We start from the raw sequence: 18,909 nt of genomic DNA, 5'->3' as shown, positions 1-18,909 counted from the left end.
TCATGCACAATTTCTCAGATAGTCACACGACTGAAAAGCCACCGGAAGCTGTCTGAAAGCTGTCCTGTGAGACCAACACGGTGGTGGTTTTGTCTCGAGGCATGAGCGGCTCTGTGGCGCATCCCTCCGCTTCTCTTTCCATGAAAAAAACTCCTGTAACAGTGGAATGTGCCGAAAAAGTGCTGATGTCCACGTCTTCTGCCATTTTTGTGGAAGTCAACCGACGTCCCGGATCAACAAAGCCTTCACGTTGGAAATGATCTGGTTGTTTCAGCGGGGTTTCAGCCTGTCGATCGGCGCTCGGAGTGCGCCGCGCTCTCAGACGCTGTGGGCGGTCTTTAAACCGGCTGGAGCACTCCTTAATCTGTGTAATCCCCATAAAATCCTCCCTGAAAGCCATCTGAATTTTCTGAATGGTGTCCACCTGGAGGTCTCTCACAGTTTCTGGAAAGATTTGATGCAGCAAAGCTCCAAATTGTTCAGACATTTTATTCGCAATAAAAATCAGACGAGAGGGGTGGACCACTGCTCACACAAAGGCTGCTCACAGGCGAATGACGCAACTGACAGGCGTGAAAAAACTCACGCATGCGCACGAAGGTTCAAGCTTGGCTGATGCAATCTCACGTGATTCGAATCCATATGGTTTTTGCAAAAAAATAAAAAGGTCGGATAGTTTTCTAACAGACCTTGTGTATGTATGTATGTATGTATATGTATATAATATGTGTGTATGAGGCAAGCGTCTCAAAAATGACTGTTTTGGTATAGGAGGGACAGATGCTATTATTTTACAGCAGAATGTTTGGCTAGTGCAAGTATTAGTTTCAGGTGAGTGACAATAAATTTCAAACTACAAACAGGTGCATTTGCTGTTTCGAACAACTGCTAAAGAAAAACCTGCAATTTTCATAAAATTTTTGCCATCTGTGGATTATCTGTAGGAGCCCTGCACTCCATGTTGGGAGCCATGGATAACAGAGTATCTGAGGAGGTAATGCGTGCACTCATCTATCGATCTGCTTATATGTGTATATACTCCCACTGACTCTGAACTCCTTCCAGGGGATGAAAGTGTCCTGCACACATTTTCAGTGCTCAGCTGGCGCTTTCTCTTACCTGAGAGATCATTTCAGCCACAACTTCAGTGTGGACATGAGCCACCAGATCCTTAATCTCAACATCAACCTTATGCTGGTAGGTAACATGTATACATGTGTAAATACATTTTCATTAAAAAGAAATGATAATAGTATGCTATCAATCTATGTCTGTTTTCAGGGTCAGGCTCAGGAATGTCTACTGGAGAAGTCTATGTTGGATAACAGAAAGAGTTTCCTGGTTGCTCGCATCAGTGCTCAGGTTGACTCTTAACCATTATCTGTCAAGTACTTCCACATTATCAGATCCCTTTTCTATTCTATTTGAAGCTACCTGCAGTGGCTGATGGTTTGAATTTAGTTGCTTCTTACGCCGTAAGAAATAATAATAATACTATAATGATAATAATTTATTATTGTTAATTTATTTATATAGCGCTTTCACAGTGTTTAATTCAAAGTGCTTCATAAAGCTATAGCAATACAAGCAAACAATAAAAAAAAACATATCAGGACTATTACAAAATAATTACATTATTGAAGAAAGTTCTTATTAACTTGGAGACTGGCTGTGTTGTTACAGGTGGTAGATTATTACAAAGAGGCCTGCAGGGCCCTGGAGAACTCAGAGACAGCTTCCATGCTGGGAAAGATCCAGAAGGACTGGAAAAAACTGGTCCAGATGAAGATCTACTACTTTGCTGCAATTGCACATGTGGGTAAATGGGGGCACTAGAGAGAGACTGATTCTGTTGGTATTTTATCACTCAGATGCATGTTTCTACTGTCTTGTGTGTGTGTGTGTGTGTGTGTGTGTGTGTGTGTGTGTGTGTGTTCCATTCGACAGCTTCATATGGGAAAGCAGGCAGAGGAGCAGCAGAAGTTTGGAGAGCGGGTAAGACCAAACTGTGGATGCAGTTCATTATTTTTTTAGATTCTCTGCTGTACTGTTTCTTGTTGGATGCAGCACAACTTGATTTTCTTCTAACTTGCAGGAGATGTCCAAAAAGAAATTAGGTAGTTTTCTTAGCTGAAACAAATTACCGGTATATATTTTAAAAGTCAACAGAGGTCACACATTTTGCTGATTTATATTTGCTTACTGATATTATATAATTAACTTTTTTTATTATTTCTAAAAAAAAATAGAGGCATGCTAATTGTGCCTAAAGCACAGTAGTCAGTAATATTGCACTCTGTCATGCTTTTTTTTTTTCCCCTCCCCTCCCCTTGTCGAACCACATTTTCCAGTCCTTCACATTTCTTTCTTTGTATTTAAAATGTGGCTTTTCCTTTCCCTACAGCTGGCATACCTGCAAAGTTCTTTGGACAAACTCAATGAAGCTGTCAAGCTGGCAAAGGTGAAACACCAGTGTAAAAACTGTGCAGTTGATATCCCTCATACTGTCATTCAGAGGCATATCACTGAAATCATCTATAGGCCAAAATACAGGCCTATGAAGTCACTGAAAGTCTGGAATTTTAGTGTTGATCCAGGACAAAAGCAAACCCAGACACTAATTTCTCACTCAAGTGCTCAATCAAGGAATCTATTGATTCTACAAAGACCGTAGCTTTGTCCACAAAGTCAACGTCTGTAAACCTTTAACATCCAACAAAGGCAGTGAAGCTGCCTGTTTCCACAACCGTATAGTCCATGGCAGGCAGTGGTAAAGAAACCTTCAACAAATGACAGACTACATGTCTAGATTTGATCTTGACCTGATCGCAATGAACTCCCCATGATAACAGTCTGCCATGACAATTTTTTTTTTTTTTATCACAGTAACACCCTGCAGATTTTCCATCTTTCCTTGCTGTACCCACATGTAATTGGCTAATAACTACCAAGCTTTGTCCTGTTATGAGCTGTCTTTGTTCTGTTGCAATTAGGGTCAACCTGACAGTGTGCAAGAAGCCTTGAGATTCACCATGGATGTTATCGGTGGAAAGTGAGGAATAATGCTGACATTGCAGTTTTGCATTTTTATGTTTAATTGGTGATGCATTGCATTATCTAACAGTGTCACATTCATTTCAAGGTTTAATTCTGCCAAAAAGGACAATGACTTCATTTACCATGAATCAGTTCCTTCTCTGGAGACTCTAGCCTCAGTCAAAGGTAACAGGACATTTCCAGCTTCAAATTACTGGCTTCATTACTGTGTTTGTACAGAATATGGTTACATGTAGAGGAATTTTATGAATGTGCTTGTGTTTCTTATCCAAACATACAACTTGATTTTGGTTGTTGGTGTTCATGATGTGGTTTTGTCTCTTCACGCATAACTGAAACCACACTTGTATATAGTAGCACTGGTCAGTGCTCAAAAGTATGGAGTGAGTCATGTAATCAGTGTAATGTATCCAAATTATTTGGATGTGTTCCCATCCATTCTTTTTTTAAAGGGTTTTATAATCAAGATTCATTGTTTTTGCTTGTTCATTACTTATTGTTGGACTGAAATGTTATCAGTAAATCACAAGCAAACCCCAGCAGAGTAGAATAAGCTTGTGGGAGTGCTGCTTAAAACTGGTTGTAGTTCTGCTGTATGTGAGAAGGATTAGCAAGAGGCTACTTCTGTTTCTTACAGTGTTGATTGTGACCCTCTTCTGTTGCTTATACATGCTTATATTTTTAAGGTTCAAGTACAGTTATGTGCTGTTTGCAAAGTCTGATCAATTTGATGTGAGGATAAAGTATGAGTACAGTAACTGCAACAGTCTGTCAGAAGCTATCAGTAGGTAGTTGTATTTGAAGATGATGGTGTATCACAGAGCAAATAGACTAGAATTTGGCACCTAACAATCAAGGCTAAAAATGATTTGGCTTGTCCCTTTTGTAATCTTACATCATGTAAAGACCCTCATTTTAGGTTTAGGTCATACCTTTTAAAGCTAGATTAGTGAGAACAGAAAGTCCACCATGCCAACACACCTATTGAGAGTTATGTACAGTACCATTTCCATTTTGGGAAACTTTCCAAACTTTTGACTGGTAGTGTATGACCACTACAATTAATGTTTATGGTGCCAGGTCATAGTGTAAGTCACCTCAAGGCACTATATATAAGTAAAGTCTAGACCTTACATACCTCATGAGCAACCACACTGGTGACTGCGGTAAGGAAAAACTCCCTTAGTGTGTTTTAGTTAAAGAAGAAACCTCAGGTTGGCCAGACACAGTGACATGACCATCTGCTATGACTATTTTATAACAAAACAAGAAGTACAGTAACACTTGCATATAATGGATTCAGGTGGACCAGCGAATTTTGTCTGTTATCTATATCCATTATATGTGTAAAAAGGACAAAATACATTATATGTATAAAATGCACAAAATCTGTTATATGTAAAAAGCAGATTACTTAGAGCCAGGAGACGCCAAACGATCTACGGAGAATCCCCAGCACCAATTATGCTTAACGTATTTCCTTGATTAAAAGCCTGACCTTAAATCTGGACCTGCCTCATTTAATGATCGGGTCAAAACTTCATCTGAAAAAATAAATGCCTGCCATAAATAAGCGCCAGGCATTATGTGCATTAAAAAGATTACATTTAGTCTGCTGCGGAGTAGTACCTTAAAATTCTAAAGCCTGATTTATGCTTCTGCAGCTCTGTGGCTGTCAACGAGGGCGTTGATGTGCGCGTTGCCCTTTTAAAGTTCTCTGTTGCACCTTTGTGCATTTTACCACAGGAACAGCAGCTTTTTCTAGATTAATTTGTCCCTCAACGAGCTCCACTTATGTATACAATCATCAATTAGCAGGTATGTGTCAGTCTCTGGGGAGGGTTCGCAGCCACGCAGAGGGCTCTGGTCTGCGGTTTGGTTTGTCACACCCAGGGATATGTGCGAAAGTTAACACCATATTACAGTGCAGGCAGCAAACAGCATTTTGTTAATAATCGCTGGCCTTGAATTACACCCTGCCTCATTTGGGTCCCATGTCTGAGCACAGTTTGAAAAAGATAAATGCCCGGGCTTTTAATCAAAGAAATACAGTACCCACTTTCCTCGAATTGGAAAGCGTCAGTGTTGAACTTAATTGCTTACCTCTGTTACTGGGCAAATCCAGACTGTTCTGTCTGGTATATGCAAGGGTTTTTTAATGGAATGCATTACTATTGGGCAGGACAATTTGTCTGATGTGAGAGAAAATCTGCTATATACGATGTTTATCACATGGAAAATCATACAAAAACTTTGGGACTTTTGCTTTTGTCTGGTGAGTGCGACTATCCAGTTTATATGATGACTGTTTAGGCGGGTTTTACTGTATAACACAAGATTAATACAACTGCTGGCTTTGTTGTGTCAGTAAAATCAAGTGCTCTGTGCCACTCTAGGCGCCCCACTGGTGAAAGCTCTGCCAGTCAATCCAACTGACCCCACTGTAACTGGACCAGATCTGTTTGCCAAACTGGTGCCAATGGCTGCTCATGAAGCCTCATCTCTGTACAGGTACTATATTAGGGAAGTATATAGGAATCTCCCTGTCTGTCAGTCTTGTAAGCACAACTCCTACTAAACCATTTGGGGGAATTCAGTGAAACTTCATCATATAAATGTACATGAAGGAAAATGGTCCCAGTCCTACATCTTGATTGAAGGTAATTAGTATTGTGTCTAATTGGTACTTTGTGTGATAACTGACTTTTAAGTGCAACTTCTAAAGTGGCAGGTGGCTTTGAATGAAGCTTCACACAAATGTGGCATACCTTATGAAGATATACATGAAGGACAGTTTAATGTGGTCTGATCTCTTCAAGGAGAGACAATTGGATTTTTGGGTGTAATTGCATCATATTGTATGATATTGACTATGTAAACCCAACTCTTCCTAATGTACTTCATGGATTTCAGTGAAATATCACACAATGGTAACACACCTTATGAAGGTGATCCTGAAGAAAAGTACTTACGACTCATCTTCAGGACCAGTTTGTTAATTCAGGCATTTTATCACAAAAGATTCACTACTAGAATATGTCATGGTTCACATTGTGGTGTTAGTTTCCTGATCTCGACGTTTCTATCCCTTCTACTGTTATCTCCAATGTGTTACAGTGCATCCAGAAAGTATTCACAGCACTTCACTTTTTCCACATTTTATGTTACAGCCTTATTCCAAACTGGAGTAAATTAATTTTTCCCCCTTCAAAATTCTACTCACAACACCCCATAATGATAACATGAAAAAGTTTTTTTTTGTGTGTGCGTATGTGTGTTCATAAGGTTCTCCCAAAAAAAAAAAAAAAAAAAAAAAAAATATATATATATAGCAACTATTATGGAGGAGTGGGTTATATTGTTTTAGTGAGCTTGATTTCAGATGTGTAGCTTTTCTTTTTTTTCTTTTTCAGTGAGGAGAAAGCCAAGCTGCTGAGGGATGTAATGGCCAAAATTGAAAGCAAGAATGAGACACTAGAGTGAGTAGACTGTCCGTTTCCAAAGCCACGAATGACTCATGCAAATTCTAGACCTGATAAGCACATATGAAAAGTGAACTATTGTCTCAGTGCTGGATAATTGGAGGGCTGGTGCTCAGGTTCTCTTCTCTCTGAGGGTCCACTTGAACAATTTGAATAAGACCGAACACAAATCAGAGCTCAATAAAGCCACATGTAGGTCTTTCAGGTCTTTCATGATTGTTCATATTAAAGCTCACTGAGTGCATAAGGGTGCGATGTTCTGACCTTTGCAGATTCCACCAGAAAATTTATTTATAAATTTCAGTTTAAAAGCACTGTCCCTGTATCACTAGTTACACAGCTTGATGGTGGACTAGAAACAGAGAAAGACTTTAATTCAAGAAAACGTTAAATCTTACATCGATTCTTGCAAGTGCCTTCTGGCAAACTGTAGCTTTTTTCTTTTAAGAAAATCCTTCTCTGTGCCACTCCACTGTGAAGCTATCATCGATGATACTAGAGACAAATGTTGCGCTATGCAAACAGTGTCTGTCCAGTCACAGCAACAGAAGCCTCAAACGTCTTAAGGATTTTCATGGTTGGCATGGTCGTTTCCTTCATTTGTCTCCTAGCTAATACCCCTATTCCACAGAGGGCCGCTCCTTCCTGTTTCATCCCAAATAGCAAATTGGGGTGTGTTTTGAAGCTTCACAGTAGCTTCTTGATTCATCCTTTGTCAATGTAGAACAAACTTGGTATACACAGTAGTTGCGGCCATCGTCATGATCAGTTTTGAAATTGGGGTGAAATTTTCAAGGTTATCAAAAATTTCATCCCAATTCATCAAACTAGAGTCATTAGGCGGTCATGTCTAGATTTTCGAAGTCTTAACAGCTTCAATCATGTTCAAACACCTTTAAATAGCATAGTCGTATTGAGTACAGCTTGAAACTTTGTTTGTGCTCCATCGAGGTAAAAATGTAAAAAAGCAAAAGCAGCGTTTGTTGCAATTCTGGCTGAGAACGCAGCGGGCACAGCTTTACTTTCATTGTATGTGCTTTATATGCCAGCCACTTGGCAGGTCTACACTTTATAAGCCAGCCTGAGGAGGCATGTTGGAGTAAGCAGTTTCATCCCATTTTTCACTTCTACTGGATCATGGGGGGATTGTAATAGAATGTGTCCTGTGGAATAGGAGTGTTAGTCACTCAGTTTTGGAGAACTGCCGGATACAGACATACACCATATAGTATCACAAAGTTTGTGTTTCTTAGTGATTCAGTCTGAGACATGATTTGGGTCATGGGTATTGATATCCCCTGAATTCTGTCACGAAAATTAGGTGTTATTTTTCTGTTGATAGTAATCTTTGTATCCTTTCTGAAAATTGGCTGTAAAAGGTTCCCATGTTTATGCATTACATTAGTTTAGCTTAGATATTTTTATGTAATTATGTAATGTTGACATTTATGCTCACTGCCCATAAGACCAAAAAGGGACATAGAAGTTTTCTCTCTCTCTCTGTCTGTCTGTCTGTCTTAGTGTCCTTTTGTGTGCACATAACTTGGACAAAATTCAACAAATTTTTACCAGATTTGAACTGGACATCTGCAATGAGTGTATGTACTACAATTTCAAATTTGAGCATAATTGGATTGCACTCAGTAAGACTCTGTAAGAACTGCCCACTTTACTGAGTACTAATTATTGATTTTAATTCAAGGAGACTTATAACGGTACCCTATAACATATATGTGTGTGGATATTTAAATGGATAGATAGATTAAATTGTTGTTGATCTCTTTACAAGTAGCTGTGTTAAATCTGTAGAGATAGAGAACAGCTGGCTGTTTTTATTTCAAACTACAGTATCAAAAGAGAAAAGACATGCTTCACTGAGTATCTCCTAATTGTTTTAATGTGAGTATGCCTAGACTAAGCCAGTGAAATGCCATGGTACAAGCTGTCGGTGCACAAGTGCCTTTTTGTTTTTCAAAAAATTATTGCAGAAGAGTCTGATTTTAATAATGATGTCAGAAATAAATTTAAATGTCAGTTCTAAGTGTTCCTGATATTGTGCAAACCTCTGTATAGCCCAACCAGTGCAGACCATCTGTTCATCCCAACATGCATGTATGCTTTTTTTTTTTGTTGTTGTTGTTGATTGAATGAAATTCAGCTCTAGGATTTAACTACTAAGAAGACTGTCTGCATGGAGCACCTCAAATCCTTACATACCTTTGTCATGCTCAGATTGCTTGGTGATATGAGCCAACTGGTTTTGTCTCCTTGTGCAGACAGTTCATGGACTCTCTTGGGTTGGAACCAGAATCTGTGGACAACCTGGAGATGTATAGCCACATCCCACCTGTCCTGATGGAGAAGTGTGCTGCTCTCAGCGTTCGGCCTGACACTGTCAAGAGCCTGATCCAGTCCATGCAGGGTCAGCAGCAAACTTACAAACCCTATTTTTGGAGATAGTTCAACAAATGCCAAACCTTAACTGTGTGTGTGTGTGTGTGTGTGTGTGTGTGTGTGTGTGTGTGAGAGAGAGAGTGAATGTGTGAATTTGAGGCATCATTGAACTGCACTGTTTACATCGGACAGAAGAATGCTGTGTAAATACAATCCATGTACCATAGCATGAATCAGAAGGACACCTAAAAATTTAAATAAATTAGAATTTCTTTATTTCTCTATGTTGTATTGTTTTTGTTTTTTTATTTTTAGCATATACATTTTTAACATTTGGGAATAAATGTTGCAGATTTTTTTTTCAGCAGTTAATGTACTCTAAGCCAGGCCTCTCCAACCTTGCTCCTGGAGGGCACCTAACGGCATGTTTTAAATTTCTCCCACAGTTAATTAACTCAGTCATGTGTGCTCAGACAGTCAAGAGCTGGTTAGATAAGAATCAAATTTATTGCCAAGTAAGTTCTCACATACAAGGAATTTGCTCTGGTGTTATTGATGCATAAACAACAATAAACATAAATCAATTTTATTTATATAGCGCCAAATCACAACAAACAGTTGCCCCAAGGCGCTTTATATTGTAAGGCAAAGCCATGCAATAATTCCGGAAAAACCCCAACGGTCAAAACGACCCCCTGTGAGCAAGCACTTGGCAACAGTGGGAAGGAAAAACTCCCTTTTAACAGGAAGAAACCTCCAGCAGAACCAGGCTCAGGGAGGGGCAGTCTTCTGCTGGGACTGGTTGGGGCTGAGGGAGAGAACCAGGAAAAAGACATGCTGTGGAGGGGAGCAGAGATCAATCACTAATGATTAAATGCAGAGTGGTGCATACAGAGCAAAAAGAGAAAGAAACACTCAGTGCATCATGGGAACCCCCCAGCAGTCTAAGTCTATAGCAGCATAACTAAGGGATGGTTCAGGGTCACCTGATCCAGCCCTAACTATAAGCTTTAGCAAAAAGGAAAGTTTTAAGCCTAATCTTAACAGTAGAGAGGGTGTCCGTCTCCCTGATCCAAATTGGGAGCTGGTTCCAGAGGAGAGGAGCCTGAAAGCTGAAGGCTCTGCCTCCCATTCTACTCTTACAAACCCTAGGAACTACAAGTAAACCTGCAGTCTGAGAGCGAAGCGCTCTATTGGGGTGATATGGTACTATGAGGTCCCTAAGATAAGATGGGACCTGATTATTCAAAACCTTATAAGTAAGAAGAAGAATTTTAAATTCAATTCTAGAATTAACAGGAAGCCAATGAAGAGAGGCCAATATGGGTGAGATATGCTCTCTCCTTCTAGTCCCTGTCAGTACTCTAGCTGCAGCATTTTGAATTAACTGAAGGCTGAAGGCTTTTCAGGGAACAACAATAACAGGAAAAATACTTCTGTAAGATGTAAAGGAGTCAAATAGACAAAATGCACAAAACTATTTTTCACTGTCAAAACAGTGGAATGGGGCTGTGCAAAGGCATGCAGATGTACAGTACCTTTCAGTGCAGTGATGATCAATCTGTACTTTGTGGGGGGTGGGGGGGAATGGGGGCTTTAGCATTATTTATAAGCCTCGCTGCAGATGGAAAGAAGCTGTTTTTGTGTCTTGAGGTTTTAGTCCTGACGGACCTTAGCCATCTGACAGAGGGGAGGGTGACAAAAAGTTTGTGTCCTGAGTGAGAAGGATCAGCCACTATTTTGCTTGCTCACCTCAGGGATCTGGAGGTGTACAGGTCCTGTAGGGATGGCAGATTGCAGTTGATCACCTTATTTGCTGTGTGGATCATATGCTGCAGTCTGCTCCTGTCCTTTACAGTGGCAACAACATACTAGACAGTGATGGAGGAGGAGATGATCCATGATGGCAGTGTAGAAGTTCACCATCATTTTTGGCAGGTTAAACTTCCTTAGCTGCCGCAGAAAGTACATCCTCTGTTGTACTTACTTGATGAGAGAGCTGATGTTGAACTGACAAACACACCATTGTTAATTGACCAGGTGTGACTAGAGGAGATAGACATGGAAGATATGCAGGACAGGTACCCTCCAGGAGTAAAGTTGAAGAGACCTGCTCTAAATGCTCTGCATACATAAAATTCAACATGCCGCAGGTTATTGTACATTGTAATTTTTTTTTTTTTTTTTTGTAGAATAGTCACTATAATTATTGTCTTCTATGCAGTACTTGCTGGCTGCCTCAGTAATGAATGATGTATCGCTTTACCTGCTTTTGTAGTCCTGTCTGGTGTTTTCACTGATGTGGAGTCTTCACTGAAGGAGATCAGAGATGTCCTCGAGGCAGATGAAGCAAGCGAACAGACCCTCAAGGAGGTCGGTGGCCCTGCTGCTGGCGATGTGCACCCTTCAGCTCAGGCCCAAGCTCTGGTTGAGATCCACAGGGACCTGGAGAAGTACATGGAAGCTCACGAGAAGGCCAGCTTCACGAACACGGAGCTCCACCGTGCCATGAACCTTCACATCAGCAATCTGCGTCTGCTGGGAGGCCCACTGGAAAGTCTGAGAGAGGCCCTTCCCCGGCCCCAGCTGAGCGAAGGTGATGGCAGATGGGATAGTGTGTGTAATTTAGTACCATTTGTGAAGGAAGGTATCACATGCCTTTATTCTCTGCTGCATCCTACTAGGGTTTAGTAAATCATTTTTTCAAGCTTTTCAAAATTCAGGAAAATTGAACTTTTGCAGTCAAGTCATTTTAACGGTTTTTTAACAGCCTTATTGGTGAGTTTTGGTTGTTTTTGTTTTCAGGTGGTGTGATGTGTAATGACGAGCGTACTTCCACCAATCAGACAACTCTGATTTAATCAATAGTTTATTAGTCGCAAGTCAGGCACCAGTCTTTTTCATGTATCAAGCAATATTACCAAATGTGCAAAATCCTTTTTCCAGCTGCTTAAATTATGGTTCTGTTTATTTTCTGCTTAGTTGAAATATCTGTGCTTTGTATTTTTGATTGGTGAACAGCAAACAGTTTGTGTTACTTCTGCAAAGGATGTCTGCAAACTAATGTCAAACTCTGTTTGCAGGGTTTTTTCTCTCCAATAATTAACTTAGCTTTTTGTTTGTTTGTTTTTACATCATTAAAAAAGTTAACCCAGCTTTTTAACTTCTGAGGTGGCATGGAAATATTTTTGAAGCCTCAGTGTGTAGGCTTTAGCTAGGGGTGTTTACTAGCAGACATGTTATAGAGCATTCATAAGTATCAATTCATTTGTGTATAAATTACCTGCAACAATGAATCAAATGTTTTCACGAGCTTAGAATGAGCCCTTCATATCTATGTGGGAATGGACCCCCCTCATGGAGGTCGCCACAGTGCACTGCCATGTTGATACAGTAGCCCAAAAGAGACATGCATACTCTGCCTGTCACATTTTCCAACAAGCCGGAAGACTAAAGAGGAAAAAAAAAGAAGCGGAATTGGTGGTTGTTCCCCTGCCCACTGGTTGCTAGTGCAAGCTAACAAGTTTTAGAATCCTCATGTTTGTTTGATGGAGGAGTATACAGATTGCTCATTACAAGAAAAGAAAAAGAAGCATGGATCCCCGTCATCAAGAAACAAAAATGTGAAGGCAACTGACATCCTTACTGGCAACAGTATCACCACTAGATGACACAAAGTTTGTGTACACTGTAGCTTTAAAGAATTGGTGTAAGATCAGCCATTTTGATAATGAACCATTTTTATGAAATTTTGTAGAAATTTTGGGGCTCACAATTGAATGTTGTTGGACCAGAAAAATTAGCAAGTCTAAAAATAGCTTCTTAAATTGCCTTTTCGTGTAAATGTGTGTGTAGAGGAAGTGGCGGGACTGCAGTGCATGAAGCGGATCCTTGGAAAAGTGCAGGAGATGAGGGAACAGAGAGGTTCTTTGGAGAAACAGCTGCGGGACCTCATCCAGCAAGATGACATCACCTCCACTCTGGTCACCACCGAGAGAGCTGACATAAAAGTGAGGGTTCCCTCAAGTTGTTTTTTTCCTTAAGTTGAATGATGCTTGGGGTTCTGAAGTATTTACTGAAGCATTTCAGTTTTGGGCTTGCATTGCATTCTGGCCTTATGCAGGAATTAGCACGGACATAAATGTGAAACATTTAAGGTGATGTGTTCATAATATCATGGGTTTGCGCTTGGCGCAAAGGACAAATCAGCCACTTTGCTTTTTTCCCAATGGCATCATATTTCTTCAGTGCTCTCCTTCAGATTGTGACTGTGTGCTCAAAGTTCAGGTACTTTGAATTTTGAGGTGGTGTGGTTCATACCTCTGTAAAATGAACCAAATACACTGTTTTACTACAATCAAGTGATCACATTTTTACTCTATGTATATATAATATATCTATTTTAAAAAAATAATAAATATTCCCCTTTAAATTACAGATTAATCTATCATGTATCTAACGTAACCTTATCTGTGTTTTTAGCAAGTGTTTGAGGAGCAGTTGAAGAAATATGAGCAAGTGAAGGTGTACATTGATCAGAACCTGGCAGCTCAGGAAAACATTTTGAAGGCACTGACTGAGGCGAATGTCCAGTACGCTTCTGTACGCAAGGGTCTGACCCAGATGGAGCAGCAGTGGAACAGCACCGTGCAGATGCTGGTGGCCTCTTATGAAGCCTACGAAGACCTGATGAAAAAGTCACAAGAGGGAAAGGAGTTTTATGATGACCTTGAAACCAAAGCTTCTCGTCTCCTAGATAGAGCAAAGACCCTGTGTGACACAAGAGCAGAGGAGAGGAAACCCATCCTTGACAGGTATGAGCAGAATACCTGTTTATTTTTACACCAGAAACAACAATACAGTAAAAGTTACCTAAACAGTCATCGTATCAACCAGATAGTTGCACTTGCTAGACAAAAGCCAAAGTCCCAATGCTTTTCTTATCGTTTTCTGTGTATTAAACACCATGTATTAACGGATTGTGTATAATGGATTTTCACTCACATTGGATAAAACATCCTGTCCGATTGCAACGCATTTCCATTAAAAACCGCTCGCATATACCGGACAGAGCAGTCTGGACGTGCCCAGTAACAGAGGTACGAAATAAAGTTCAGCACTGACACTCACCGATTCGAGGAAGGTGGGTACTGTATTTCCATGTTTAAAAGGCCGGGCATTTTTTTTCTTTCAAACCGTGCTCAGACCTGGGACCGAAACGAGGCAGGCCTTTATTCAAGGCCTGCAATTATTAACAAAATGCTGCTTGCTGCCTGCAGTGTAATATGGTGTTAAGTTTCACACATATCCCTGGGTGTGACAAACCAAACCGCTTTAGATCAGAGCCCTCATATAGCGGATTTTGACTATAATGGGCGAAATTTACTGGTCCCCCTGAATCCATTATATGTGTATTTTACTGTATATGTTTTGTGTGGTGCTTGATTTCTGTGACTGTGAGCCATGTCACACAAATACACTCTTTCCTACAACTCCAAATCAGAAAAGGTTGGGACAGTATGGAAATGCAAAACAGAGGGAAAAAAGTGATACTTAAATTTAGTTTGACTTCTGTTTTATTGCAGACAGTATGATATACAGATAATGAATGTTTGAGTTCAATGGTACAGTAGTGTTCAGAATAATAGTAGTGCTATGTGACTAAAAAGATTAATCCAGGTTTTGAGTATATTTCTTATTGTTACATGGGAAACAAGGTACCAGTAGATTCAGTAGATTCTCACAAATCCAACGAGACCAAGCAGTCATGTTATGCACACTCTTAAGGCTATGAAATTGGGCTATTAGTAAAAAAAAAAAGTAGAAAAGGGGGTGTTCACAATAATAGTAGTGTGGCATTCGGTCAGTGAGTTTCAGTTTCGAGGCGAAATATTCGTTCCATTGAAAGAATGTAAAAACATTATTTGTTTTATATAATGGCTAAAACAGATCCTTGTCATTTGATATTTTATTAATTTATAAACAACAGAAAAGGGACTTACATTTTGGTGTTCCGCACACACGCAACCGGGTCTGCACTTGTGCGCACATGTACCCCCCAAAAAAGACTGTACATCCTCAGTGCAGCGAAAAAAAAAAAAAATCACATCAGAAATTATTCCAGCTTTTCATTCCAACTTCCTGCCAACAGCCTCTAGACAGCACAGTGGATTGTTTTATGTGTGTGTGCATGAGCACATGTGGGACGAGCATGCATGCGCGTATGTGTGCAGAGTGCAGTGGTACCAAACGTATGGAATGAAATTTGCACTCTAAATAGAACCAAACTGCACTCTAAATGCAATGCAACACAAATGGGATGAATTAATCCATGTCATGTGACATACAAAGCACCAATCAAATGACCCGTACTCAGCCATTATATAAAGCTCATTAATTTACTCGTGTGAATCTTAGGAGTGGTTAGCATTTTCGTTAGCGGTTAGCTTGCGCTAGCTTGGCTACACTCTTGGATTTTCTGGTGTACAAAGTGCACTATTTTACATAAATCCTGTGCGATGCTGGCAGATAGGGTGGCTCTTTTAGAGAGCCGTGTCCGTAAGATAGCTTCTTAGGTCAGTGGAGTTAGATGTTGCAGGCTCTCCAGACTAGGTTACTGTTGGGCCGGCTAGTGTGCCCATTAGCCTAGAAACGCCGGCTGTGGATGATGGCTTTCGGACCATGGTTAGGCAGAGGAAGTCACGTAGGGCTTTGTGCCCGGTTGCGGTACCCCGATCACACTCGCCACTGCGAACTGTGAACCGGTTTTCTCCCTTGGATATGCCTGTTGTTAGTCCTTTGAGCCCACGGGTGACTTCCACTCCTATCTACAGGCCAAAACGCCAGGCTTTAGTGATAGGGGATTCCATCACTCGCAAAGTCAGATTACAGACGCCGGCTGACATTAAATCTATTCCTGAGGCCAGAGCTCCTGACACTGCGTTTCATCTTAGGGTGCTGACGCTGCAGAAGTACAACCCCTGGCAAAAATTATGGAATCACCGGCCTCGGAGGATGTTCATTCAGTTGTTTCATTTTGTAGAAAAAAAGCAGATCACAGACATGACACAACTAAAGTCATTTCAAATGGCAACTTTCTGGCTTTAAGAAACCCTATAAGAAATCAGGAAAAAAAAATTGTGGCAGTCAGTAACGGTTACTTTTTTAGACCAAGCAGAGGGAAAAAAATATGGAATCACTCAATTCTGAGGAAAAAATTATGGAATCATGATAAACAAAAGAACGCTCCAACACATCACTAGTATTTTGTTGCACCACCTCTGGCTTTTATAACAGCTTGCAGTCTCTGAGGCATGGACTTAATGAGTGACAAACAGTACTCTTCATCAATCTGGCTCCAACTTTCTCTGATTGCTGTTGCCAGATCAGCTTTGCAGGTTGGAGCCTTGTCATGGACCATTTTCTTCAACTTCCACCAAAGATTTTCAATTAGATTAAGATTCGGACTATTTGCAGGCCATGACATTGACCCTATGTGTCTTTTTGCGAGGAATGTTTTCACAGTTTTTGCTCTATGGCAAGATGCATTATCATCTTGAAAAATGATTTCATCATCCCCAAACATCCTTTCAATTGATGGGATAAGAAAAGTGTCCAAAATATCAACATAAACTTGTGCATTTATTGATGATGTAATGACAACCATCTCCCCAGTGCCTTTACCTGACATGCAGCCCCATATCATCAGTGACTGTGGAAATTTACATGTTCTCTTCAGGCAGTCATCTTTATAAATCTCATTGGAACGGCACCAAACAAAAGTTCCAGCATCATCACCTTGCCCAATGCAGATTCGAGATTCATCACTGAATATGACTTTCATCCAGTCATCCACAGTCCACGATTGCTTTTCCTTAGCCCATTGTAACCTTGTTTTTTCTGTTTAGGTGTTAATGATGGCTTTCGTTTAGCTTTTCTGTATGTAAATCCCATTTCCTTTAGGCGGTTTCTTACAGTTCGGTCACACACGTTGACTTCAGTTTCCTTCCATTCGTTCCTCATTTGTTTTGGTCGTTTTGACCGTTGGGGTTTTTACGTAATTATTGTATGGCCTTGCCTTACAATATAAAGCGCCTTGGGGCAACTGTTTGTTGTGATTTGGCGCTATATAAATAAAATTGATTGATTGATTTTCGATTTTTGAGACATATTGCTTTAAGTTTTCTGTCTTGACGCTTTGATGTCTTCCTTGGTCTACCAGTATGTTTGCCTTTAACAACCTTCCCATGTTGTTTGTATTTGATCCAGAGTTTAGACACAGCTGACTGTGAACACCCAACATCTTTTGCAACATTGTGTGATGATTTACCCTCTTTTAAGAGTTTGATAATCCTCTCCTTTGTTTCATTTGACATCTCTCGTGTTGGAGCCATGATTCATGTCAGTCCACTTGGTGCAACAGCTCTCCAAGATGTGATCACTCCTTTTTAGATGCAGACTAATGAGCAGATCTGATTTGATGCAGGTGTTAGTTTTGGGGATGAAAATTTACAGGGTGATTCCATAATTTATTCCTCAGAATTGAGTGAGTCCATATTTTTTTCCCTCTGCTTGGTCTAAAAAAGTAACCGTTACTGACTGCCACAATTTTTTTTCTTGATTTCTTATAGTGTTTCTTAAAGCCAGAAAGTTGCCATTTGAAATGACTTTAGTTTTGTGTCATGTCTGTGATCTGCTTTTTTTCTACAAAATTAAACAACTGAATGAACATCCTCCAAGGCCGGTGATTCCATAATTTTTGCCAGGGGTTGTAGTCCATGGGCCAAGCAACTTTCCGTTTTCGCTGCGTTCGTCCTTACCCCAAAATATATAAGCATACCAAACGGCAAATGTCAGCTCTCCTGGTTTTCTCCGTGATCAAAATGATACACACAAATGTACACAGAAGCCACTTGGCTATTATAATATAGATATATTAAGTTTGTAAGTAAGCTTATCAATATAGTAATCGGAATGTGAATGAGGTACGTTCAAACATTTTGAAGCTGTGTAACAATTCATTTAATTTTGCCGTTTTCATGACATAAAATTATTTTCATGAATACACATTTTTTTATACTGTCCATTCATAAATGGGAGCGTGGAGCCCATTTGTTTTTTTTTTTTTGTTTTTTTTTTCTCTTTCCTTTTTGTGAAAACCAGTCACAGCTTTTAGGAGACTGTGTCATGCCTAGCAAGAGAGTTAACCATACCTCCTCACAAAAATAAAAGTTTCTATCCCCTCCTTGCTCAGAATTGCTCTAAAAAATATTCAAGCTGTCTACATTAAAGATGGGACTCTGTTGACCTCAACTTAGGATGTAATCCGGCGCTGGAAGGAACACTTTGAGGAACTCCTGCATCAGACCGAAGCGCCCTCTATAGTAGAGGTAGAGCTGGAAGCTGATGGAGGATTTTCATCAATTTCCCTGGTGGAAGTCACTGAGGTAGTCAAACAACTCCGCAATGGCAAGGCCCCGGGGGGTTGATGAGATCCGTACAGAAATGCTGAAGGCTCTGGGTGTGGAGGGATTGTCTTGGATGACACGTCTCTTCATTATTGTGTTGAGGTCTGGGACAGTGCCTAAGGAGTGGCAAAGTGGGGTGGTGGTCCCCATATTTTAAAAGGGGGACCAGAGAGTGTGTGCCAACTACAGGGGCATCACACTACTCAGCCTCCCTGGTAAAGTCTACTCCAGGGTGCTGGAAAGGAGGGTTCGGCCGATAGTCGAACCTCTGATTGAAGAGGAACAATGCGGGTTCTGTCCTGGTCATGGAACAACCGACCAGCTCTTTACTCTCACAAGGATCCTGGAGGGTGCCTGGGAGTATGCCCACCCAGTCTACATGTGTTTTGTGGACTTGGAGAAGGCGTATGATCGGGTACCCTGGGAGATACTGTGGGAGGTGCTGCGGGAGTATGGAGTGAGGGGGTCCCTTCACAGGGCCATCCAATCTCTGTACTCGCAAAGCGAGA

General features: G+C 40.5%; 1 protein-coding gene across 1 annotated transcript in view; it reads left to right on the top strand.

Moving 5' to 3' along the window:
- Positions 1-18,909, top strand: part of ptpn23a (protein tyrosine phosphatase, non-receptor type 23, a) — a 46,819-nt gene that overhangs the window by 18,556 nt on the left and 9,354 nt on the right. Inside the window, exons 5-18 of the mRNA XM_034174358.1 lie at positions 945-994; positions 1,066-1,197; positions 1,282-1,362; positions 1,684-1,815; positions 1,948-1,995; positions 2,405-2,461; positions 2,994-3,052; positions 3,143-3,222; positions 5,454-5,568; positions 6,471-6,536; positions 8,816-8,961; positions 11,212-11,529; positions 12,789-12,943; positions 13,416-13,747. Of these exons, the coding sequence (XP_034030249.1) occupies positions 945-994; positions 1,066-1,197; positions 1,282-1,362; positions 1,684-1,815; positions 1,948-1,995; positions 2,405-2,461; positions 2,994-3,052; positions 3,143-3,222; positions 5,454-5,568; positions 6,471-6,536; positions 8,816-8,961; positions 11,212-11,529; positions 12,789-12,943; positions 13,416-13,747 (1,771 nt within the window). The remainder of the gene's footprint in view (positions 1-944; positions 995-1,065; positions 1,198-1,281; positions 1,363-1,683; positions 1,816-1,947; positions 1,996-2,404; positions 2,462-2,993; positions 3,053-3,142; positions 3,223-5,453; positions 5,569-6,470; positions 6,537-8,815; positions 8,962-11,211; positions 11,530-12,788; positions 12,944-13,415; positions 13,748-18,909) is intronic.

The sequence above is a fragment of the Thalassophryne amazonica genome, chromosome 7 (assembly GCF_902500255.1).
Source record: "Thalassophryne amazonica chromosome 7, fThaAma1.1, whole genome shotgun sequence".
NCBI lineage: Eukaryota > Metazoa > Chordata > Actinopteri > Batrachoidiformes > Batrachoididae > Thalassophryne > Thalassophryne amazonica.
Note: the sequence above shows the minus strand (reverse complement) of the source record. Positions and strands in the feature narration are given on the sequence as shown.